Below are 26563 nucleotides of genomic sequence, written 5' to 3'. Positions count from 1 at the left end.
CATATGAGACTTTGCCCAGTGCCTTGCTAAAGTCCATGTAGACAACATCCACTGCCTTGCCTTCAACCACTTTCCTCATAACCTCCTCAAGAGACTCTATAAGATTGGATAGACATGACCTACCGTGCACAAAGCCATGCTGTCTATCCTTTATCAGTCCACACCTATCCAAATACTTACAGTATATATCCGGTTCCTGCACATACATTCCAATAACTTACCCAAAACCTGTTGGGAAACTTTCAGAAACCAAAAGCAGACAACTAAAAAAAAAAGTCAGGTGAGCTCAGGGCATGGAATCATGATACTGTTGTCATTCATGCGTCTTGGTAGCACCCAACAGTCTGAGGCATTTAGAGGAACAAAATATCCTGGCCTCAATATCTCTTGAAAAGCAAGGTTCCCTGCACCTGTAAATTTTCAACTTTTATTTTAGCAGGCATGTATAAACTCTACATCCTCAAAATTTCACTTCTGAAGGCCTCCCACTTACCAAGTACTCCTTTGCCAGAAAGCAGCCTGTTCCAAACCACACTTGTCAGAGCCTTTCTCATACCATCAAAATTGACCTTTCTCCAATTTAGAATCTCAACCCGTGGTGCACACCTCTCGTTTTCCATATTTACTTTGAATCTCATGGCATTATGATCACTAATTTCTGTCACCAGCCCTGGATCATTTCCTAACAGCTTACTGCACACTTCTACGTCAGGAATTCAAATTACAGATTAAGGGCACATTTGACAAACTCTACTCCATCTAGTCCTTTTGCTGTATGGGAGTCCCAGTCAATATATGGAAAGTTAAAATCACTTACTGGAACAACCTTTGCATCTTGGCATGGTGCAATCTCTCTACAAATTTATTCCTCTAAATCCCTCAAACTGTTGGATGCAACCAAGTCCCCACAATGGATACAACTTCATAATTCCCTGTCCTGAGCTCATCTGGCTTTCCTACGATGCTTCTTGCATTGTGATATACACAGCTCAGCACATTCATCGCACCATGCTCAACCATTTGATTGCTGACTCTGTCTGAGGTCTGAACAACATCTGACTGATGTCAAGAAAACAAACTCTCGCTCATTGTCACAAAAACAAAGGAGCCGATTGTGGACTACAGCAGGAATGGAGACAGGCTAACCCCTATTGACATCAATGGATCTGGGGTTAAGACGGTGAACAGCTTTAAGTTCCTCAGCATAAACATCTCCGAGGATCTCACATATAACCATATAACAATTACAGCATGGAAACAGGCAATCTCAGCCCTTCTAGTCCATGCTGAATGCTTACTCTCACCTAGTCCCACCAACCTGCACTCAGCCCATAACCCTCCATTCCTTTCCTGTCCATACAGCTATCCAATTTTACTTTAAATGACAATATCGAGCCTGCCTCTACCACTTCTGCTGGAAGCTCATTCCACACAGCTACCACACTCTACCACTCCCCTCATGTTACCCCTAAACTTCTGCCCCCTAACTCTCAACTCATGTCCTCTTGTTTGAATCTCACCTACTCTCAATGGAAAAAGCCTATACACGTCAACTCTATCTATCCCCCTCATAATTTTAAATACCTCTGTCAAGACCCCCCTCAACCTTCTACGCCCCAAAAAAATAAAGACCCAACTTGTTCAACCTTTCTCTGTAACTGAGGTGCTGAAACCCAGGTAACATTCTAGTAAATCTCTGTATTCTCTCTATTTTGTTGACATCTTTCCGATTATTCGGTGACCAGAACTGTACACAATACTCCAAATTTGGCCTTACCAATGCCTTGTACAATTTTAACATTACATTCCAGCTCCTATACTCAATGCTCTGATTTATGAAGGCCAGCACACCAAAAGCTTTCTTCACCACCCTATCCACATGAGATTCCACCTTCAGGGAATGATGCACCATTACTCCCAGATCCCTCTGTTCTACTGCATTCTTCAATGCCCTACCATTTACCATGTATGTCCTATTTTGATTATCCTACCAAAATGTAGCATCTCACACTCACCAGCATTAAACTCCATTTGCCATCTTTCATGTACATGGTCTGTACATACCGGCTGTGTTGTGAAAAGAGCACAGCAGCACTTCTTTCACCGCAGATAGTTGAAGAAGTTGGGGATGGGGCCCAAAATCCAAAGGTCTTTCTACAGGGACACACAATTGAGAGCATCCTGACTGGCTGCATCACTGCCTGGTATGGGAACTGTACTTCCCTTAATCGCAGGAACCTGCAGAGAGTGGTGCAGACAGCCCAGCACATCTGTAGATGTGAACTTCCCACTATTCAGGACATTTACAGAGACAGGTGTGTAAAAGGGGCCCAAAGGATATTAGGGACCCAATTCACCACAACCACAAACTGTTCCTGCTGCTCCCATCCAGGAAACGGTACCACAGCAAAGGGACCAACAGGCTCCGGGACATCATCTTCTACCAGGCCATCAGACTGATTAATTCATGCTGATACAATTGTAAACTATGTTATATCGACTGTCCTATGTATAAACTATCTGTTATAAATTACTGTGAATTGCACTTTTAACATTTAGATGGAGATGTAAAGATTTCTACTCCTCATGTATATGAAGGACGTATGTAATAAAGTCAATTCAATTCAATTCACCCTCTCCACTATCTGTTCTGTCATTCTGGCTCCCATTTCCCCTACAACTTATTTTAACCACACCCCCCCCTCTCCCCACACTAGCACTAGCGAGCCTTACCACTGGGATATTAGTCCCCTCTTGTTCTGTTCCCCTCACTAACAAATCCCCTATCACCCCTTTGACTTTTCTCTGCCAGGTAATCTCAACAGTTTCTAAAGTGCTCCACCTGTTGTTGTGGGGGATGGACACAAGAGTACTCTGCGATGGCTATTTAACCTCATTCCCCTTCCTGACTCTCACCCAGTTTCCTGTGTCCTGCACCTTGGGTGTAACTCACCTCTCTTCATGTCATATCTATCACCCCCTCCAACTCCTGGATGATCCAGAATTCATCCATTTCAAGTTCCAACTCCTTAAACTGCAGGGTTACAAGCTGCAGCTGGATGCACATCTTGTACGTCATGGCATCAGGGACACCGGAGCTCTCCCCACCTTCCCACCAATCTCCCCCCAAATTTGTAATGACCAGTGTGCACATAAAGCTTGTATTATGCAATTTTTCCACATGTGCACAGTGAATTTTATATAGAGAGGTATTCATTTTAACAGCTATCAAATCACTGTCTATAAGAACTTTGATCTCCTCTGGGTTTGTTTAAGTTCATCTGCACTCTCACACAACCTAAGTTGCAGGCCTGTAACAGGTAATGATGGATTTTCTTGCCAGAGCTTTTGCACACAGTCCATGTGTCATTTGCTTGCTAAATGACGCTTAAAAGTCAGATTTCCAAATATCACTCCACTTCTTCCCACTTGCAAATTCTCCAGTAACTTTTGCATCACCACAATACACACAGGTAACACCAGTTTCTGTATTGTACATAAATATTTCCCCTGAACCCTCCCCCAGGTGACTGACGGTGGTGAACTCAGTGATGGCAATGCCAATGAATATGAAGGGAAGGGCAGTAGTCTGTCTCATTGGAGTCTGGCACATTTGTGATGTGAAAGCTACTTGTTGCCCAGGGCAAAGGTGTTTGATATCATTATGTACCCAGAGAGAGTGGGACAAAACATGTTCTCACGGGTAGAAAGTCCAGAACAAGAGGGGGTGGAACAAGCAACAGACACAAAATGCTGGAGGAACTCAGCAGGCCAGGCAGCATCTATGGAAAAGAGTACTAATGCTGAGTTCCTCCAGCAATTTGTGTGTGTTGCTCGGATTTCCAGCATCTGCAGATTTTCTCTTGTTTGTGACTGGAGGCAGAACAAAGGTGATTTTCACAACAGCTGATGTAAAAGATTTTGTTCCCTTTCTCCGAGTTCCCGATCCTTGCATTTAGACAGCTGGAGCTCAGCTCTGTCTGAGAGACCCATCGGTTCCCATTCCCTCATCAGCCGGAAGCTCCCCGGGGCCCGTGTACGGATGGTGGGGCTGAGAGAGAGGGAAGAGAGCAGGACTGTCCCGGGATTGCGGGTCACGGAGTCCGGAGTCACAGCAACTACCCGAAGTCGGTGTTGAAAACGCCGCCCGGTGAGACCCCCAACCCGGAGACCCCTTCTCACCTCAACCGATCATCCGGGGCCTTTTGTGCCCCGCGCGCTGGTGAGCTCGAGCTTGGTCGGTTTAACGGCCGGGCTACTAATCACGTGACCAGACCCTCCCCCACCGCTGTCAACAGAGGAGTCACGCGCTGCGCTATTCCCAATGGTGCGAGGCGATGTCAATCACTGCTTCCAGCCAATAGCAAAGGCGGACTAACCGAGAGGGCGTTACCCCCGCTGACTCCGTCTCCCGAACTTTCCGTCACGGCGGGACAACCGTCAAAGTAAATGTCCGCTTTCTGATTTATTTCCATTTCCCTCCGAGGGAAGTTGGGGCGTTTGTGAAGCGTCTCCTGCGGCCGGAGTCTGATGTGTCGGTGAGAGGTAGGAGGAGACCGCTCGGCCCGTCGGTTTGATGCCGGTTCCCCGGGGAGGGAGAGGATGAAGACGGTGAGAGAGGGGGCGGACAGGATGTTTGTCCCGGTGGGGACAGGAGGGGCTCATCTGTGGAAATGTCTGAGCCCACGGTGGTGGCGATTCACCACATTGGGGGGCAAACACCGGCAGACTGTTGCCCTGCAAGCGGGGCCGATGGTCCGGGCAAAGTGACAATTATTTGTGTTTTGTTGAGACTGTACCGGGAATATGGTGTAAAATCCCGCTCCCCACACTAACACGGGTCACACAGACCAAAGAACAAACTGCCGGAGGAACTCAGTGGGTCGGGCAGCATCTGTGGAGGGAAATGGACCGTCAACATTTCGGGCCGAGACCCTCCCTCTGGACTGAGAGTGGACGGGAAATAGTCCGAGAAAAGAGGTGAGGGGTAGGGATGGGGCAAGAGCTGGGGAGTGAGAGGTGGATCCAGGTGAGGGGGAGGTGGGAAGGTGGAAATAGTGACGGGGGTGGGAGGTGAGTGGTTGGGGCAACACGGGGCTGCAGAAGATGGAAATTAATTCCATAGAGGATTAACAAAGAGATTAGAGAGTATTTGTTATAGAGAGTGCAATGAAGATTCACCAGACTGAGCCCTGGTTGTTCCCCCTTCCTCAATGAAGCAGATGTTTCCAGTTGGGTGGCTGGATATTGGTTGTGGCAAATCACCGTGTGAGACGCGGGGATGATGTTTGAGATTCTCGGGGTGGGTAAGTGGCAGATTCAGCTGTGTGGCCTTGCCTGTGATGTTGGTTCACAGTTGCTTACCGAGGTAAAATGGACCCAGGGTTCACGCTGCCTGGGTTTGTGGGGTCATAAGTGAATATTCCTGTTCTGGGATCAGATGTTTGGTGCTGGAGTTGGATTCGAAGCAATGACTGTTAATCTGAGGAGAGAACAAGTTCCCATTCCATCCTCACAGGGAGAGGCGGTGATTAAAAGGGCTGTTCTGTGTTTACAACAGTAAAAATGGACCCGAGGTTTCAGGGCTCAATCTGTGTTTAGAAATTCCTCCTCACTGTCACCTGTCTATCAGGCAGTGGAAATTCGACAGAAGCTCAAGAAGCTGGGGATCTGTACTAAAAACGGAAAATGTTTGAAGTCATTCTGACGAAAGGTTGTGGACCTGAATTGTTAATTTTGTTCCTCTCCCCACAGTTGCTCCTCACTTGCTGAGTGTTTATAGTAATTCCGGGTTCGTTTTATTAAATTCACCCTGGAATGGTTAAAGTGTCCTGGAAATGGACCTGTGCACAGGCGCTCGTTCAGTGATAGCTGAACACTGAAAAAACACAGTTTCTTCCCTGTCAATTATTCTGATACCAATCTGCCTGTTATTCCTGGAGATGCTTTCAGTACATTTGCTGCTAACAAGATTCACAAATAATCTCAGGAATGATGGGCTTTATGTATGAGGAGCATTTGTTAGCCCTGTGTTCAGTGGAGTTGTGGGAGATGGTGGTAAACTTACTGAATACTGGAAAGATTGGATACACTGGACATGGAGAGGATGTTTCCACTAATTAGAGAGTCTGTCATCTGACAGCACAGCCTCAGAATAAAGAAGCTTCCCTTTCAAACCGCGATGAAGATGGGTGACTCGTCAGTGGAATTAGTGGCCACAGATGGTGATGGAGGCTGTCATTGAGTGTATTCATGCAGAGATTAATTTCTTCTTGGGAGCTAGCATCAGGATAACAGGAGGAAGGCAGGAATATGGAGTGGTGGGGTCATCATATGAAGAAAGATCAAATGCGATAACCCTTTCATTTAGAGAATCGAGGACTGAGAGGTGAACACATTGAAATGCACAACATCATTACCGGCTGAACCAGGGATCCCAGTCTCTGAAAAAGGGGGTGGACTGTCCAGGACTGAGATGAGGGGAAATGTCTCCTCTCCAAGGGTGGTGAATGTCTGTAAATCCCCACCACAGAGGGTGGTGAAGACTCAGTGATTGTCCTCACATAAAACAGAGGCCGGCAGATGTGTGGAGACCGAAAGTATCGAGGAAATGAGGATCGGGCAGAAACATGTGGCTGAGATGGGAGAGCAGCCATCATCTTAGAGGAGCTGAATGGCCACCTCCTGTTTCTCACTTGATGTTTCAGTGTTCCTGTCCAGTGAGGCTGGAGGAATGTGAATAGAAATGAGTGTTTACAAACATGGACGGATTTAAATGAAACCTGCACATTTCCGGTTTGGGTCTGAATTGTGTGTTGGACGAGGATGGGAATCGAGCCCGTGACTCTGTGACCTTGGGGTGGAGGGAAAGGGACAGGGACGATTTGGAGGGAAGAAGTAAAAATGTATCTGGTGTAAATATGGAATGATGTGGGAAATGTGGCGGATGGTTCGGGCAGCGTGTGAGGGGCGAAGAGCAGAGTCACCGGATCAGGTGGGAGACCCTCCACCAGCACATGATCCCGTTTCCTGTTCACGTTTTCCTGCAGATCTGCAGCATCTGCCGGTCACTGCTGGAGTGTACGTGTAACTTCATCTTTCGCCCGTTCAGACAAGGCAGTGAGATCCGGATCTGTCATGTCCTCTCGTTGTGGGTGGACAATGTTTTATTCTGCAATATTTTCAGCATGTTTCCATATTACCACATAACAATTACAGCACGGAAACAGGCCATCTCGGCCCTTCTAGCCCGTGCCAAATGCTTACTCTCACCAAGTCCCAGACCTCAGACCATAACTACTGGGCCGAGGCCTGGGACTAGGCCTCATTCCACTGTTTTTACCTGCTGAAGGGCAGCCAATGTTTCTGGGTGTCTGACCCATTCATATGAGAACTTAGCCTTTTGTATTTATCTGAGCTTTTCATAAATGTGTACAGTTTAGTTCAGCTTCACTCCAGAATTTCCAAAGCAACAACCCAGTCAGTCAAATAGTTCCACACAATTAAAGTAGTTTACAGTATTACATTTTAATTTTATTTTGTATTACTTATATAATTTAACTATTTAATATGTATATTCTTATTTTAAATCAAAGGTAAAAATCTATTGTTATGAATTAAATTCTGTTGCTGCTGTAGAGACAACAAATTACATAAGATCAGCCAGTGCTATTAAACCTGATTCTGATAATTGGTCTGGGAGACCCACCACCGGTCACCTGATCCCAGTTACCGCAGATCGTAATGCGAGATTGAAGCCTTTTCTATTTATTGGTGTTCATCAGTTCAGTTAACTTTCCCTCTGTGGTTCCAAAGCAGAAGCTCAGTCTGTCTAATATTTCCACACAATTAAAATGGGGACTTATCATGTACTGAGCTACAGCTGCAGAGAAAGTGCAGTGCAGATAGACATATGGGGCAGGGTCACGTCGAGTTACATTGTGAGGTCGAGTCCATTTTATTGGACTGGAGACCATTAATTTGGCCTAGAACTGCAGACAGGAAGCTGTCCATGAGCCTGGTGGTACGCGCTTTAAGGCTTTTGCATCTCTTCCCCGATGGAGGTTTGGGTTTGCAGCAATAATGTCCAAAGTTGTGGGCATCTTTGAGTACAAGGCCTGCTTTCCCGAGGCAGGGGAAGTGTAGGAAGAGTCCATAGAGGGGAGGCTTGTTTCTATGATGTTTCCAGATGAGACCAAAGTTCTCTGCAGTTCCTTGCAGTCATGGGCAGAGCTTTAGCCATACGAAGTTGTGAAGTATCGACAAGAAGCTCAGAGACCTGGGCCTTCACCCTGCCTTGTGTAGCTGGATCCTGGACTTCCTGTCAGATGGCTGGCAGGTGGTAAGAGAGGGATCCCTCACCTCTGTCTCTTTGACCCTCAGCACACATGCCCCACAGGCTTGAATCCTTGGCCCCCTCCTTTACTCTCTGTGCACCCATGACTTGTGTCACCACCCACAGCTCCAATCTGTTAATTAAATTTGCTGATGACACTACATTGATTGGCCTAATCCCAAATAATAACTTTCAATTGATCAAATGCTTCCTGACAAGTCTCGGTCCAAACAAACTTTTCACCCTTCTTCAGGAGATTAGTCAGAGGAAGAGCGATATCAGGAAAGTTCTTACACAACTTACGATAATATCCAACCATTCCCAGAAACCTTCCAAGAGCCTTCTTACCAGTCTGTCACAAAAACTGTGGGTCAACTGTCTAAGAAAAATAACAAGATGGCTTGAGTGGCAAAAATAGATTGTGGTGCTTTTATTTACAAAAATAGTGGAGAAACAAAAACTTGGATGTCCACATGAAAACAAGAAATTTTTTTTAAAAAAATACTATATTATATATATATATATATATATATATATATATATATACACACACACACAGCTTGCAATTGTCACTTGTCTGGTTAACAGCCACCCTCAGACTAAACAGAAAAAAAAATGACCCAAAGCCTTGGTAACCTGAGGCTTATAACAGCTAAGCCAATCCCCCGAGACTAACCAAAAGCTAATTAACTCAATTATCTTCCATTTCACACAATCTGAAACTCTACCACCAGTTCTCACAATAAACACATATACTTCATCACAGGATTCACCATTTCCCGGTTAAATAACTTGTATAAACCCCAAAACTTTACCACAAGATGAGTAATTAGGTAACATAACCCTTGTCCCAGGTAAAGATGGTATCCTCCACCATCAGCACACCTGTGCAGGTTGCTGCTGCCTCTATATAAGACAGCTCTATGCAGCAGCTCTGTTTCAGACCCAGTGACTGTGGAGGAGAGAAACGTCAGATTACCATGACACTTCAGCAAAACACTTACTGGAAAGATGAATATGAATAAATTTACCTGAGATAATAAAACTGTGACATAGTGTGTTTCTTTTTTTCATACCTATTACTGCTGGGGATGAGTGTAAAATTGTGACTGTTGATTTATTGTGACGCGTGCACTCACCACAATAACAGAGGGGAATAATGTGTGTGGATGACACTTTGAGTGTTTTACCGAGTGTGCCATGAAACATCTGTAATCAGTGACGGGCCTTCGTCACACAGTCGGAATAGGAACTTCAGAAATTGCCTGAATTTTGCCTGCACAGGAGCCAACTTGCCTTGACCTACAACACAGCCAAGACAGATCACAGTGGCATGGCCAAATTCACTCTTAGCTAAGTCAACTGTAAGGCTGACCCTGGAAAGCCTGTCAAACAGCTCTTCTACTACACAGATATGCTCTTCCCAAGTGTCACTCCCTGTGACTAAGTCATCAATATAGGTATCTGTGTGTCCTAACCCTTGAATTACAGAATTAATCATTCTCTGGAACGTTCCTGGAGCATATTTCATTCCAAATGGCGAAACATTGTATTCATACAACCCAGAAGGTGTCACAAATGCAGAAATTTCTCTACCTCAGTCCGTCAATGGAACACACCACACCCTTTCAACAGATCAATCTTTGTAAGAAATTACCTTTTCCAACCTTATCAATGCAATCATCCACCCTAGGGATAGGATAGGCATCTGTTTTTGTTACTGCATTTACCTTCCTATAATCAGTGCAAAATCTAACACTACCGTCAAGTTTGGGCACAATAACGCAGGGTGAGCTCCAATTTGATGTTGAAGGCCTGATAATACCATTTTCAGCATATATTAAATTTCTTGCTCAGCCAATTTACACTTTTCTACATTCATGCGATATGGGTGTTGTTTAATCGGTTTGGCTTGACCAATATCTACGTCATGTACTGCGACCGTGGTTTGCTTGGGAACATTGGGAAATAAAACTTTAAAACTCAGAATTAATTCCTTCAGCTGTTGTTGTTGCTTTGGCTGCAGATGAGCCAACTTGTTGTCCACGTTTTTGAGAACGACCGAGTTCATTAGCCTAACTGGGACCATGTTTGGCTTGTGAAAAGTCTCAGACGAGTCAATTGTTTCATTCTCAGGGCTGTCAAATTTATATGTTTGACAACACTCACCGATGGTGCCTGCTTGCCAGAATAAGGCTTTATCATATTGATGTGTACCACCTGTGTTAGTTTACGTCAGTCATGTGTTTTAATAACATAATTCACATCATTAATTTGAGAGACTATTTCATACAGTCCATTGAATTTCGCTTGAAGTAGAATCATCAACATTGGAGATAAGGCAAGCACATTATCCCCCACCTTGTATTTTCTTTTGTTTTGGTCCGCTTATCAAACCAACACTTCACTTTGTTTTGAGAAATCTAAGTTTTGTCTCGCTAGACTACAGGCCTGGTGTAGTTTATTTTTGAACTTCAAAACACAGTCTAACAAGTTAACATATACATCCCCATCAATCCACTGTTCCTTTAACAAGGTCAAAGGTCCCCTCACTCTATGACCAAATACAAGTTCAAATGGACTAAAGCCCAGTGATTCCTGTACCAACTCTCTTAAGCCTGATTTATACTTGTGCGTCAAGTGTACGCCATAGGCACTATGTACCCTACGCCGTCCCCACGCTGTACCCTACGCCACAGGGTAACGTGAACCTCCTCAAAAAAGTAACTCACGCGTCGCGGCGATGCAGACCGCAACAACTGTGATTGGTTCGCTTGGTAGCATTGCATTTCCGGTTGCTTTTCTCCGCCATGTCTGTACACTGATGCAAAATAAATGGTTGGAGACAATGAACCAAATCGTCAAATCTACCTGCCGACATCCGAAAATATTTGAAATGCATTTACTCGTCCATGTCTCTCACGAAGAAGCTCAACAGTGTCAGAGAAACCCCACCGCCAACTTGCGTTTTGGTGGTGAAGTGCAGAGCGATGCAGACACAACTACGCATGCTCGCTACGGCGTAGGGCTACGCAAAAATTAAATCAGGCCTATGGTGTAGGATACAGCGTATCCCGAATGCACAAGTATAAATCAGCCTTTACGGTGAACAAAATCAAATGTATTCCTTCATCCCGTTTTTTTTTCATTTTCAACACAGTATGTCTTAATCATTGTTTTGAGGGTAGAATGAAATCTTTCTAAAGCCCCTTGTGATTCTGGATGGTACGCAGACGATGTAATTTGTTTAGCTCCCAGTTCATAAACTACCTGCTGGAATAATCCAGATGTAAAATTACTTCCTTGATCAGACTAGATTTCTTAAGGCAAACCAAATAAAGTAAAAAACTTGTTAGAGCCTTCGCCAGTTTTAGCTTTAATATTTCTGAGAGGTATTGCCTCTGGGAATCTGGATGCAGTACACATAATAGTTAGCAAATACTGATGGACAGCTTTAGTCTTTGGCAATGGGCCAACACAATCCACTATAAATTTGGAACAGGGTTCTCCGAATGCAGGTATAGGCCGGAGTGGGGTCACTGGGGTGACCTCATTAGGTTTACCCACAACTTGACAAGTGTGACAGGATCTGCAAAAGGTCACAACATCTTTCCTCAAATTAGGCCAGAAAAATTCTCTCATAATCCTGTTTACAGTTTTATTCTCTCCAAAATGGCCACCTAAGGGCATACTGTGGGCCAAAGTTAAAATTTCAGTCCAATAAAATTCAGGAACTACAACTTGGTGAATAATTGTCCATTCCTCACTCGCAGGTATAGCAGGTGGCCTCCACTTCCTCATTAACACTCCATCCTTGAGATAATACCCTACTGACATTTTCTTAATCTCATCATCTGAGAGAGATGTTTCTTATAAAGCTTCAATCTCAGGGTCTCGGTTCTGTTCTGCTATAAACTCCTTCCTAGACAGGGATAAATCTTTCTCATCAGACTTACTACCTGAATCCTGTTGGAACAATGAAGGCTGAAAGGTTCCTGACAAGTCATCATAACCTGAATCCTGGTCAACCTGATTTTGGCAATCAGAGGTATCAGAATCATGCTGCACAGAACCGTCTGCATTGGCAGACATTTTAGCCATACTTTGAGTTACTGTGACAAATGTTAAAATCCATCTGTGGGTCGTCAGTGGTTGGCTTAGTTGTCAACTGCACTGCAGGAACAACTTTACCATCTGCCAGGTCATTCCCTAACAGCAAAATAACAGCTTCCACCGGTAAACTGGAGCATAATCCGATCCTAACAGGTCCCGAAACAAACCCTGACTGTAAAGTTACCTTGTGCAATGGCACAGAAACAATGCTGCCCCCAATGCCTTTAATAAGATTTACCTCACCAGTGTCAGTCTCATCACCGAACTAATATAAGTGACTGAGAAGTCCCAGTATCTCGAAGAATTTTCACTGGTAGCGGTGTTGACCCTTCCATTACTAATACAAACCCATCTGACATAAAATGATCGAATCCCTTCTTAACTCAGTCAGACCTCTCAGTCCTTAACTGAGCCTCAACAGAATGTTCAGAACCCTGTGGGTTTATAGGTGCTTCAACATACTGATCACAGGCATGTGGGACTGCCTCCTTTTCCTTTTTCTTCTTCAGGACAGAACAATTAGCCACCATATGACCAGCTTTCTTACAATAGTAACAAGGAAGACCAGAATATTTCTCCTTCAACTGCTTCCCTTCATCCTTAGTCTCGTCACTAGTCCCAGCTTTAATTTCTGGTTTACCCTGGTTATCCCTGCTACTCTTTTGGAAGCTCTTATTCTGGGTGAACTTAACCTTATGAGTTAAAGCAAACTTATCTGCTAATCTAGCAGACTCCTGCAAAGTGGCAGCATCCTTTTCATTTAATTACATCTTTATGTCATCAGGGACACACATTTTGAATTCGTCAATTAAAACCAACTCTTTCAAGCTGTTAAAATCATCATTTACATTTTTATATGTGCACCAGCGGTCAAAATACACAAACTTCTCATAAGCAAATTCCATATTAGTCCTGTTCACAGATTTCCTCAAATTTCTAAACTTTTGCCTGTATGCTTCTGGGACCAACTCGTAAGCTTTGAGCACAGCCTATTTCCCATGTCATAATCAGCTGCTTCATCAACTGTCAAAGCAGAATAGGCTTGCTGAGCCTTCCCCTTAATTACTCTTTGTAAGAGAATAGGCCAACCCTCTTTTGGCCATTTTAAACCCTGAGCAACCTTCTCAAAATACTGAAAGTATTTATCAACCTCTGCCTCGTCAAATGGAGGTACCAATTTAACTTCCCGACTGGCCTCAAACTTATCGCCAGAGTCTAACGCTAGACCCCTTTGCTGCAATCTCTCTATCTTTTCCAGCTCGAACAGCCTCTGTCTTTCTGCTTCCTTCCTGTTTTTCTGCCTCTTCTCTCTGTTTTCCTGCCTTTGCAGCCTCAACCTGCCTCTGCCTTTCCACAGCCTCCATCTTTAATTTTTCTAACTTGTACGGGAGCCCAAGCTCACTAGGTTTACTTTCAGGAAACACCTCCAACTCCTCCACTTTAAACACACCCTCATATACATAATGTTCAGCTATTATCCTCTGCATCTGTGACCTCCTCATTGTCGATTTCACCTTAGCAAGTTTTAACCTTTTAGCAATACTCAACAATTCAATCCTTCTGGTGTCCTTTAATGCCTCAGAGGTTGGTGCTTCCAGAAATCTATCAACATCCATTGCTGCTGATTTTCCACACACAAATAAATCAAAAGGGATTTCTCCAATGAAATCGATAATTAATCTATACGCCTCCAAATCTTTTCCTATATCGGATGCAGGCCCCAATTTTGTCCCTGTAACGCTTTAGAAATGAGTCCTAAACAAAAGTGAACACTGTTATGTGTATATATGTGGGTAAATATAACTCAAGGCTTGGAGTGTTCAGATGGTAAACTATGAAAGTTCAGTTCAACCACAGAATAGTTGAGGAGAGAGGGATATTTGCAATCCAGGGTAAATGTTGAGAGAAGGCAATAACGTTGAATTCCACAGCATCCATGGTGGTAAAACGAGAGAACAGTCGCTGTAGATTTTATCCATCGTTGTTCCAAATCCACATACAAATTATCACCAAAAGTGACTTTTCACAAGGGGTATCGTCTTCAAGTGAATTTCCACACCACACCCAGGCAAGGGTTAACACATAAGTGGTCTTCACAGGATACCCCAAATCAGATCCACTCCTATGGATCAAATGAGGTGACAACCACACATTCAACGTATGTTGAATCAATAATTGACCCACCCTTGTGGGCAGAGGAAAGTTCGAAACAGTGACCCTTGGCCACTGGTTCCCTTGTTCCGATCCTTCCATTTTTCCTCCTTCATCTCCGTCTGACTCTGAGTGTCTGTGTCCTCGGTTAAAACTAAACAAGCTGTGAGTGATGTGAACAAGATGCAAGTCAGACTGATTTCCATTCTTACTCTTTCTCTCTCTCTCAAAATGACAGTCCACAGCAAACAAAATCTAGGGATTCATAACAATGGCCACTCCCCATTGTGAACTGACTGGTGTGCCAATAGGTGGGATGACTGAGTGAATCCTTGCTCACATTCTGAGCAGGTGAACGGCTTCTCCCCAGTGTGAACTCGCTGATGATTCTGTAGGGTGGATGACTGAGTGAATCTCTTCCCACAAACTGAGCAGGTGAACGGCTTCTCCCCAGTGTGAACTTGCTGATGTCTCTGTAGGGTGGATGACTGAGTGAATCCCTTCCCACATTCTAAGCAGGTGAACGGCTTCTCCCCAGTGTGAACTCGCTGATGACTCTGTAGGTGGGATGACTGAGTGAATCCCTTCCCACATTCTAAGCAGGTGAACGGCTTCTCCCCAGTGTGAACTTGCTGATGTCTCTGTAGGTAGGATGACCTAGTGAATCCCTTCCCACAGTCTGAGCAGGTGAACAGTTTCTCCCCAGTGTGAACTCGCTGATGACTCTGTAGGTCGGATGACCAAGTGAAACCCTTCCCACAGTCTGAACAGGTGAATGGCCTCTCTCCAGTGTGAACTGATTGGTGTGCCATTAGTTTGGACGACTGAGTGAATCCTTTCCCACATTCTGAGCAGGTGAATGGCCACTCCCCACTGTGAACTGACTGGTGTGCCAGTAGTTTGAATGACTGAGTGAATCCTTTCCCACATTCTGAGCAGGTGAACGGCTTCTCCCCAGTGTAAACTCGCTGATGACTCTGTAGTTGGGACAACTGAGTGAATCCCTTCCCACAGACTGAGCAGGTGAACGGCTTCTCCCCAGTGTGAACTCGCTGATGTGTCTGTAGGTTGGATGAGTGAGTGAATCTCTTCCCACAGACTGAGCAGGTGAACGGCTTCTCCCCAGTGTGAACTAGCTGATGACTCTGTAGGTGGGATAACTGAGGGAATCTCTTCCCACATTCTGAGCAGGTGAACGGCTTCTCCCCAGTGTGAACTCGCTGATGACTCTGTAGGTTGGATGATTGAGTGAATCCCTTCCCACAGACTGAGCAGGTGAACGGCTTCTCCCCAGTGTGAACTTGCTGATGTCTCTGTAGGGTGGATGACTGAGGGAATCCCTTCCCACAGACTGAGCAAGTGAACGGCTTCTCCCCAGTGTGAACACGCTGATGTCTCTGTAGGTGGGATGACTGAGTGAATCCTTTCCCACATTCTAAGCAGGTGAATGGTTTCTCCCCAGTGTGAACTCGCTGGTGTCTCTGTAGGGTGTAAGAGTGAGTGAATCTCTTCTCACAGACTGAGCAGGTGAACGGTTTCTCCCCAGTGTGAACTCGCTGGTGAGCCATTAGGTCAGATAACTAAGTGAATCCTTTCCCAGAAATTCAGCAGATGACCAGCCTCTGCCCAGTGTGAACTGATTGGTGAGTCCAAGGGTGGGAAGACTGACTGAATTCCTTCTCACACACAGAACAGATGAATGGCCTTGTCCGGTGTGAACTTGCTGATGTACCTTGAATTGAGATAACCGACTGAATCCATTCCCACTGTGTAAAATGACGGGAGTGCCAGTCCGTCAGATGATCGAGTGAATCCCTCCCCACAGTCTGAGCTGGAAGGATGGCCGATTGAATCCCTTGCTCCACTTCTTAAATATCCAGACAGAGACAGCAAAACTGGCGTGTTGTGTTTGAGATTCCTGGAGACAAATTCCTTCTCGTTTTTAACCTGTAAGAAGATTTACAAAATCCATCAGTCGGTGTAGGACAACATTTCAGAAGAGATTACTTGAGTTGCCATGGTTTGATCTGGTATCACACAGTTACAGTGAGGTTCAACCCAAGTTGGAGAGAGAAATCATCTTCTGACTGGGCACAGTGCTGGTATCTGGAATGACCATCAATTCCCTGATGCTCTTCCTGTCTCTATCAGAATGGGGCATTTCTGCCGTCTCCAATCTGTGACTTGGCTCAGTTTGACTCTCTCCATTGGTATTATTCCCTGTTCCTGCTGAGCAGCATGGGTGCCTGGCCCCACAGTAACTGAAACAGTCTCACGCAAATAGTCTTTCTTGACATGCATCTGGGATTTTCTTTTATGTATTATTAACTTAAAGTGCCACAGTTTTAATGTCATATAAACAATTCCTGCTGAGATGAATGGTTGGTCTGCACAGCTGTTAAAAGGACTTGGAGTGAATTTTTGTATTATTTCAGGTTCTTGTCACAGTCACAGAAAATTACAACACAGAAACAGGCCCTTTGGACCATCTGGTTTGTGCTGAACTATTTAAACTACCCACTCCCATACCCCTACCATCCAGGTACCTATGCAAACCTCTTAAATGTTGAAATTGAGCTCTCATGCACCACTTGTGCTGGCTGCTCATTCCACACCCGGATGACCGTCTGTGTGAAGAAGTTTCCCCTCATGTGCGCCTAACATCTCACCTTTCACCCTTAACCCATGGCCTCTGGTTGTAGTACCACCCAATCTCAGTGGTAAAAGCCAGCTTGCATTTACCTTATCTATATCCCTCATAATTGTCATATACTCCATCAAATCTCCACTCAATCTTCTACGTTCCAAGGAATAAAGTCCTGACCTGTTCCACCTTTCCCTTTCACCCAAGTCCTCCAGACCTGGCAACATCCTTGTGAATTTTCTCTGAACTCTTTCAACATCTCTTACATCTTTCCTGCACGTTGGTGACCAAAACTGCACACAATACTCCAAATTAGGCCTCACCATTGTCTTGTACAATGTCAACAAAACATCCGTCTCCTGTACTCAGTACTTTGGTTGATGAAGGCCAATTTGCCTAAGTCTTTCTTTCTGTCCCTATTTAACTGTGACACCACTTTCAGTGAATTATGGGCATGTATTCCCAGATCCCTTCCTTCTACAGCACTCCTCAGTGCCTGACCACTCACTGTGTAAGACCTTGGTCCCACCAAAATGCAACACCTCACACTTGTCTCCATTAAATTCCATTTTGCATTTCTTAACCCATTATTCTAGCTGATCCAGATTGCACTGCAAGCCATGACAGTCTTCCTCGCTGTCCACTACACCCCAATCTTGGTGTCATCCACAAATTTGCTGATCCAGCTAACCATGTTAACATTCAGATTACTGATACAGACGACAAACAACAACAGATCCAGCTCTGATCCCTGTGGCACACCGCTAGTCACAGGCCTCCGGTCAGAGAGGCAACCATCTACTGCCACACACTGGCTTCTCCCAAAGACAGTGACTCATCCAATTTACTATCTCATCTTGAATGCTGAGTGACTAAACCTTCTTGACCAGCCTCCCATATGAGACTTTGTCAAGTGCTTTTGCTAAGGTCCATGTAGACAACATCCACTGCCTTGCCTTCATCCAATTTCCTGATAACTCCCTCGAGAGACTCTATAAGATTGGTTAGACATGACCTACCGTGCACAAAGCCATGCTGCCTATCCTTAATCAGTCCACATCAATCCAAATACTTCTATATCTGGCTCCTGCACACACATTCCAATAACTTTCCCACTACTGATGGGCTCACCAACGTATAATTTCTAGTTTATTTTTAGAGCCTTTCTTGAACAGTGGAACAACATTGGCTGTTCTCCAATCCTCCAGTACCTCACCTGTCACAAACGATTATTTAAATATCTGTGCTTGGGCCCCGACAATTTCTGCACCTGTCTGCCGCAGAGTCCCAGGGAACAACTTGTCAGGCCCTGGGGATTGATCCACGCTAATTTGCCTTCAGACAGCAAACACCTCCATCTCTGTAATCTGTACAGGGTCCATGAAGTTGATGCTGCTTTGCCTCACTTCTATAGACTCTGTGTCCATCTCCTGTGTAAATACAGATGCAGAAAAAAATCTCCCACATCTATTTAGTCTCCTCATATGGATTACCATTCTGATCTTCCAGAGGATTAATTTATTCCTTTGCAATCTTTCTGCTCTAAACATATCTGCAGAATCCCCGAGGATTCTCCTTCACCTTGTCTGCTGGGGCAACCTCATGCCTTCTTTTATTTCTTTCATAAGTGTTCACTTGAATTTCCTGTACTTCATAAGTATCCCATTTGTTCCAGTCTGCCTGTACCTGGTATGCACCTCTTTTTTATTGATCTGGGAGATGAAGCACAAAGGGCTGATAGAGCTGCATGGTGTGAGGTGGGGGTAAGGGGGGTTAAACTAAAGTTGCAGGGGGAATGGGAGCCTGAATAACAGAACAGATAGTGGAGGGGTTGTGGAGACAGTTGTTGTTCAGACCTCAGACAAAGACAGGAATGAAAAAGTTGAGCATGGTGCAGTGAATATGCTGAGCCCTGTACATTTCAATACAAGGAGCAGCGTAGGAAAGGCGAATGTGTTCAGGGCATGGATCAACAGCTGGAATTTAGATACTAGGATCTGGCAACTGTGGACTGGGACAGGCTGCTTTATGGCAAAGGTTTGCCTATTAAATGGGAGGCCTTCAAAGCAAAATTTTGAAAGTACAAGGCGGGTATGTGCCTGTCAGAATAAAAGGTAAAGATAGAAACTGTAGAGAACCTCGGTTTTCAAGAGATATTGAGACCCTGGTGAAGCACAAAATGGAGTTGCAGAACAGGGATAGGCAGGTAGGTTCTTATGGAGTATAAGAAATGCAAGAGAACACATAAGAAATAAATCAGGATGGCTAAAAGAAAGCATAAGATTCCCCTCACAGAAAAGATGAAGGATAATCCTCAGGGATTCTGGAAATAGCTTAAGAGCAAAAGGATTGCAAGGCATAAAGTTGGTCCTCTGGAAGACCAGAATTGCAATCCACGTGTGGAAGCAAAGCAGATGGGGGAGATCTCAAATATATTTTTCATCCCATTTACTCAGGAGATGGACACAGGGTCTGCAGGAGTGTGGAAAAGCGGCATTAAAATCGTGGACCCTGTACAGAATAAAGAAGAGGAGATGTTTGCCATCCTGAGGCAGATTAGGGTGGATAAATCTCCGGGGCATGATAAGGTGCTCCCTCAAACCCTATGGGAGGCAAGTGCAAAAATTGTCGGGGCCCTAGCAGAGATAATTAAATCATCCTTAGTGACAGGGGATTATCAGAGGATTGTAGGATAGCCAAAGTTATTTCGCTGTTCAACATAGAACATAGAAATCTACAGCATATTCCAGGCCATTCAGCCCACAATATTCTGCCAACCATGTAACTTACTCTGGAAACTGCCTAGAATTTCCCTAGTACATAGACCTCTATTTTGCTAAGCTCCATGTACCTATCAAAGAGGCTGTTAATAGACCATCTTGTATCTGCCTCGACCACCACTGCTGGCAGTGCATTCCACGCACCCACCACTCTCTGTGTAATAAAACTTACCCCTGACATCTCCCAGTATCTATTTCCAAGCACCTTAAAACTATGCTCCCTCATGTTAGCCATTTCAACCTTGGGGAAAAACCTCTGGCTATCCACGTGATCAATGCCCCTCATCATCTTATACACCTCAAAAAGGCTCTAATCATGAACAAGGAAATTATACATTGCTTTGAGGATTTGTTGGAAGTATACAAAATTATGAGGGTATAGATAGGGTGAATGCAAGCAGCTTTTTCCACTGAGATTGGGTGGGATGACAACCAGAGGTCATGGGTACGTAGGGAAGGTGAAAATTTAATGGGAACATGTGGAAAAGCTCGTGAGAGTATGGAATGAGATGTCAGCACAAGTGGTGAATATGAGCTCTTTTTCACAATTAAGAGAAGTTTGGATGGGAGCCTGGATGACAGGGGTATGGAGGGCGATGGTCCCGGTGCAGATAGTTGCGTTACAGATTAAATGTTTTTTCAGCATTAACTAGATGGGCCAAATAGCCTGTTTCTGTACGGAAGTCCTCCATGTTCCTATGACAGAGAAGCTGGCCAAACTTGTCTGGAAGGGAAAAGGTAGGAGTGACAATGGAGCAGCAATGGCTGGAGTTTCTGGGAGCAATTCAGGAGCTGAGTGATCGATACATCCGAAAGAAGTGGAAGCATTGGAAAGGCAGGAGGACACAACCGTGGCTAAAATGAGAAGCCAAAGCCAACATAAAAGCCAAAGAGAGGGCAAACAAAAGAGCAAAAACTATTAGGAAACTTTTAGAAACCAACAGAAGATGACTTAAAAAAAAAGTCAGATGAGCATAGGGTGTGGAATTATGACATTGTAGTCATTAATGAGTCTTGGTGGCACCCGACAGTCTCAGGCATTTAGGGGAACAAAATATCCGGGGCCTCAATATCTCTTGAAAACCAAGGTTCCCTGCATCAGTTACCTTTCAACTTTTATTTTGGCAGGCATATACAAACTAGACACCCTCAAAACTTCACTTCTGAAGGCCTCCCACTTACCAAGTACTCCTTTGCCAGAAAACAGCCTGTCCCAAACCACACTTGTCAGATCCTTTCTGATACCATCAAAATTGACCTTTCTCCAATTTAGAACCTCAACGCATGGTCCAGACCTCTCTTTTCCCATACTTACTTTGAATCTCATGGCATTATGATCACTAATTTCTGTCACCAGCCCTGGATCATTTCCTAACAGCTTAGGAACACTTCTACATCAGGAATTCTACGTACTGATTAAGGGCACATTTGACAAACTCTACCCCATCTAGTCCCTTTACAATATGGGAGTCCCAGTCAATATATGGAAAGATAAAATCACTTACTGAATCAACCTTTGTTTCTTGGCAGGGTCTGCCATCTCTCTACAAATTGGTTCCTCTAAATCCCTCAGACTGTTCGGTGCAACCAAGTCCCAATAACGGCTACAATATCATAATTCCCTGTCCTGAGCTCATCTGGCTTTCCTGCGATGCTTCTTGCATTGTGATATACACAGCTCAGCACATTCATCGCACCATGCTCAACCATTTGATTGCTGAATCTATCTGAGGTCTGAACAACATCTGACTAGTGTCAAGAAAACAAACTCTCCCTCATTGTCACAAAAACAAAGGGGCTGATTGTGGATGACAGGAGAAATGGAGACCGGCTAACCCCTATTGAAATCAATGGATCTGGGGTTGAGGGGGTGAACAGTTTTAAGTTCCTCGGCATAAACATCACCAAGGATCTCACATGGTCTGTACATACCGGCTGTGTTGTGAAAAGAGTACAACAGCACCTCTTTCAACTCAGATGGTTGAAGAAGTTTGGGATGGGGACCCAAATCCTCAGAAATTTCTACAAGGACACAATTGAGAGTATCCTGACTGGCTGCATCACTGCCTGGTATGGGAACTGTACTTCCCTTAATCGCAGGAACCTGCAGAGTGTGGTGCGGACAGCCCAGCACATCTGTAGATGTGAACTTCCCACTATTCAGGACATTTACAGAGACAGGTGTGTAAAAAGGGCCCGAAGGATATTGGGGACGCAATTCACCACAACCACAAACTGTTCCTGCTGCTACCATCCAGGAAACGGTACCACAGCAAAAGGACCAACAGGCTCCGGGACATCATCTTCCACCAGGCCATCAGACCGATTAATTCATGCTGATACAATTGCATTTTTATGTTATATTGACTGTCCTATGTACAAACTATTTATTATAAATGACTATAAATTACACATTGCACATTTGGATGGAGACGTAACGTAAAGATTTCTACTCCTCATGTATATGAAGGATGTATGTAATAAAGTCAATTCAATTCACCCTCTCCACTATCTGTTCTGTCATTCTGTCTCCCATTCCCCCTACAACTTATTTTAACCACATCACCCCACTCTCCCAACTCTAGCACTAGCAAGCCTTATCACTAGGATATTGGTCCCCTCTTGCTCTGTTCCACTAATGAATCCCCTATCACCCCTTTGACTTTCCTCTGCCAGGTAATTCCCCCCAAAAGTTTCAAAAGTGGTCCACCGGCTGTTGTGTGGGATAGCAACAAGAGTACTTTGCGATGGCTATTTAACCTCATTCCCCTTCCTGACTCACCCAGTTTCCTGTGTCCTGCACCTTGGGTGTAACTCACCTCTCTTCATGTCATATCTATCACCCCCTCCAATGCCCAGCTGATCCAAAATTCATCCATTTCAAGTTCCAGCTCCTTAAAATGCAGGGCTACAAGCTGCAGCTGGATGTAAATCTTGTAGGTGAGGGCATCAGGGATACTGGAGGTCTCCCCACCTTCCCACCAATGTCCCCTCTAATTTGTAATGACCGGTGTGCACATAAATCTTGTACTGTACATTCTTTTACCCAGTGACAACATGTGCACTGTGAATTTTATATAGAGGGGTATTCCTTTCAACAGCTAGCATATCACTGTCAGTAAGAAGTTTGATCTCCTTTGGGTTCAATCGAGGTCATCTGCACTCTCACACACAACCTATGTAGCAGGCCTGTAATGGGTAATGATGGATTTTTTTCACCAGAACCTTTGCACATTGTCCATATGTGTTTCTCTTGCTAAATGATGCTTGAAAAAGTCAGATTTCCAAATATCACTCTACTTCTTCCCACTTGTAAATTCTCCAGCAACTTTTGCATCATCACAATACACACAGGTAACACCAGTTTCTGTATTGTACACAAATATTTCCCCTGAACCCTCCCCCAGGTGACTGACGGTGGTGAACTCAGTGATGGCAATGCCAATGAATATGAACGGAAGGGCAGTAGTCTGTCTCATTGGAGTCTGGCACATTTGTGATGTGAAAGCTACTTGTTGCCCAGGGCAAAGGTGTTTGATATCATTATGTACCCAGAGAGAGTGGGTCAAAACATGTTCTCACGGGTAGAAAAGTCCAGAACAAGAGGGGGTGGAACAAGCAACAGACACAAAATGCTGGAGGAACTCAGCAGGCCAGGCAGCATCTATGGAAAAGAGTACTAATGCTGAGTTCCTCCAGCAATTTGTGTGTGTTGCTCGGATTTCCAGCATCTGCAGATTTTCTCTGGTTTGTGACTGGAGGCAGAACAAAGGTGATTTTCACAACAGCTGATGTAAAAGATTTTGTTCCCTTTCTCCGAGTTCCCGATCCTTGCATTTAGACAGCTGGAGCTCAGCTCTGTCTGAGAGACCCATCGGTTCCCATTCCCTCATCAGCCGGAAGCTCCCCGGGGCCCGTGTACGGATGGTGGGGCTGAGAGAGAGGGAAGAGAGCAGGACTGTCCCGGGATTGCGGGTCACGGAGTCCGGAGTCACAACATCGCCCCGAGATTCTCGCTTACCTGCGCCCGATCCTGGAGCCGTGATCCCGAGCCTTTGTGTACTACGCGCATGCCTGATATTCAAACGTCATCAACCTTGACGCCTGCGCATTTAATCAATGCTTCAGTGCCGGCGAAATTTTTAGCGCAGGGCCTTATGGGTAATCCCGGTGCCATTAATAGTTTCTGCAAGCACTAGTTCCATGTCCACCTCAGTTTTTTTGTGTATATAGAATACTCAGCAACTGTTTTAACGCAGAAAGCGGCTCCCATGAACAATATACTCAATATCAACGTGTATCTAATGCCAAAGTACAATCCTTTACAAATATAGATATAAAACACAAGAGGTTCTGCTGTTACTGGAAATGCAGAGACGCACACACACAAAATGCTGAAGCAACTCTGCAGTTCAGGCAGCAACTAAGCAGAAGAGCACACAGTCTAGGCGTTCTGAAGGAGCTCGGCCTAATCGTTGTCTATTTATTCCTCTCCACATTTGCTGTCTGATCTGTTGATTTCCACCAGTAATTTGCAGAATTTAACCACATTTTTTTCAGTCAACCAGTTTCCAGATGTTTCTGATCCTTCATTTGTAGCCACATCCTGCCGGTCTGATTCACTTCCTCCTCGTCCTTGTAAATGATAGGCCCCATTTCCTTTTGGAGCCCCAAAGCCCTGACTCAGGATGTCAACTCTAGTTTCTGACCCTGCTCCATCGAACATTCACTCGCTAGTCTGCTGTCGGACTTCAGAGGTGCATTGCAACAACCCAGCTGTCTTTGTAATTACTGAAAATGACACGAAATGTTGAAAAGAGCAGCGGAGAAGGAATTTAACCTCTTTAGTCCAGAGTCCTGGGGAATGTCAAAGCTACAGTGAGCTCATCATCTGATTCAAACTGGTGAAAATCATGCAGGGAATTCGTACAGGTGTATAAAATCATGAGAGGCATTGGTCGTGGAATAGCCAGTTGCTTTTTTTCCCTGGACTGAAATGACGAACACTCGGGCGCAGAGCGTTAAGGTGTTTGGAAGTAGTTGCAAGACAGAAGTCAGAGCGGTGGGCGTATGGAATGCACTGCACTACCGGTGACGGTGGTGGAGGTGGATGTAATGGAGTCTTTTAAGAGCTTAGATAGGTACGTGGAGCTTAGAAAAATAGAGAGCTATGTGCGACGGTAATTCTAGGCTCTTTCGAGAGTAGGTTACATGGTCGGCACAACACTGTGGGCCGAACAGCCTGTACTGTGCTATTGATTTCTATGATTCTATGAAATTCAAGGGAAGTCTCCTATCGCACGGAGTGGTGACTAGCTGCAATCTGTCATCACAGGGAGAGTGAGAGGGGAACGGCAGGGATGGATTTTAAAATACTGATATGGAACAGAAACATGGGCAGGTACCAGATGGGCCGAGTGGCCTCTCTGGTGTACATTGTGAGTGTGGTAGAGACAGTAAGTACCTGAGACACGGGATTTGATACAGAACTGATTTATCTTTCACAGATCCACAACATTAAACATCAGTCTACTTTCAGGCAAATTATCAGCAGAACGAACTCCTCCAATGCTCAGTGACCAGGGTTCAGTCCTGGGTGCGATGAGCAGCCGCAAGAACTGCAGATTCTGACAGTAACAGTCCCTCATGAACCTGCAGCTGCCTTCAGTCACCGTGATGGTTAAACATTTAACACGGAGCTAATTTGAACTTCTTCCCTGATGTGAAGTTTCTGGTGTTGCAGCAGCTGTGAAGATTGAGTAAAACTCTTTGCTCACTCTCGACAGAAATGTGGCCTCTATTTATTGTGAACTCACTAGAGACAGTAAGTACCTGTTGTGGCTGTGATTCCCATACACAAATCCTTTGACTTTTCTACACTGCTAAAAGTTTACAAAGCACGTCAGTGGGTGAAGGACATTTCAACTGAGATAATTTTAGTCTCCATGGTGCCTTCTGGTAAAACACTGTCACAACTCAAAACAATTTGGAGGAACAAGATTTCATCTTCTAACTAGCTACAGTTCCGGCATCAGGCACAATAAGAAACGTTCTGCTTCCCTCTCGGTATCAAAATGGATCATTCCTCCCCTTCCTCAGTCTGTGACTTGGCTCAGTTTGTCTGTCTCCTTTGCATTCTGAGCATGTGCCACACACCTACTAAGATCACATTTTATTTACACGGCTCTGACTGGAGACTTTCTGATTATTATGTCCCTCCTGGCATTTGACGGTGGTAAACTAGGAGCCAGCAATGGTATTGACCCTCAGGAGTACCTGATTAGGTTTTCTCTTTGGAGACCGATAAACTGCCGGTTGTGTGTGGTCGGATGAGTGGGTCGTTTTCAGACCGGAAGGAGGTATCGTTTGGAGTACCCCAGAAATCAGTCCCTGACCACAGTTCTTCACAGTTTAATGGCCTGGCGGAGGCAGCGAGACGTGAGATGTCCCAGTCTGCTGGTGACGCAGAAAGAGCGGAGTTGGGGGAGGGGAGGCTATTCACATACTCTTTCGTAGTTTTGCAATCTGTACACAGTGCAC

General features: G+C 44.8%; 3 protein-coding genes across 3 annotated transcripts in view; 2 read left to right on the top strand and 1 right to left on the bottom strand.

Moving 5' to 3' along the window:
- LOC140208685 (uncharacterized) overlaps positions 1-24076 on the bottom strand; it is a 28267-nt gene extending 4191 nt beyond the window's left edge. The window contains 2 exon segments of the mRNA XM_072277546.1: positions 15020-16546; positions 24045-24076. Coding sequence (XP_072133647.1) covers positions 15020-16167 — 1148 coding nt within the window. The 5' untranslated portion in view covers positions 16168-16546; positions 24045-24076.
- The window catches only part of LOC140208711 (uncharacterized), a 126971-nt gene that overhangs the window by 65018 nt on the left and 35390 nt on the right, over positions 1-26563 (top strand). The window lies entirely within an intron of this gene.
- Positions 24094-26563, top strand: part of LOC140207873 (uncharacterized) — a 7793-nt gene continuing 5323 nt past the window's right edge. Inside the window, exon 1 of the mRNA XM_072276420.1 lies at positions 24094-24184. Coding sequence (XP_072132521.1) covers positions 24094-24184 — 91 coding nt within the window. The remainder of the gene's footprint in view (positions 24185-26563) is intronic.

This window comes from Mobula birostris, chromosome 13, assembly GCF_030028105.1.
Source record: "Mobula birostris isolate sMobBir1 chromosome 13, sMobBir1.hap1, whole genome shotgun sequence".
NCBI lineage: Eukaryota > Metazoa > Chordata > Chondrichthyes > Myliobatiformes > Myliobatidae > Mobula > Mobula birostris.
This window is presented reverse-complemented; position numbering and strand designations above follow the sequence as displayed.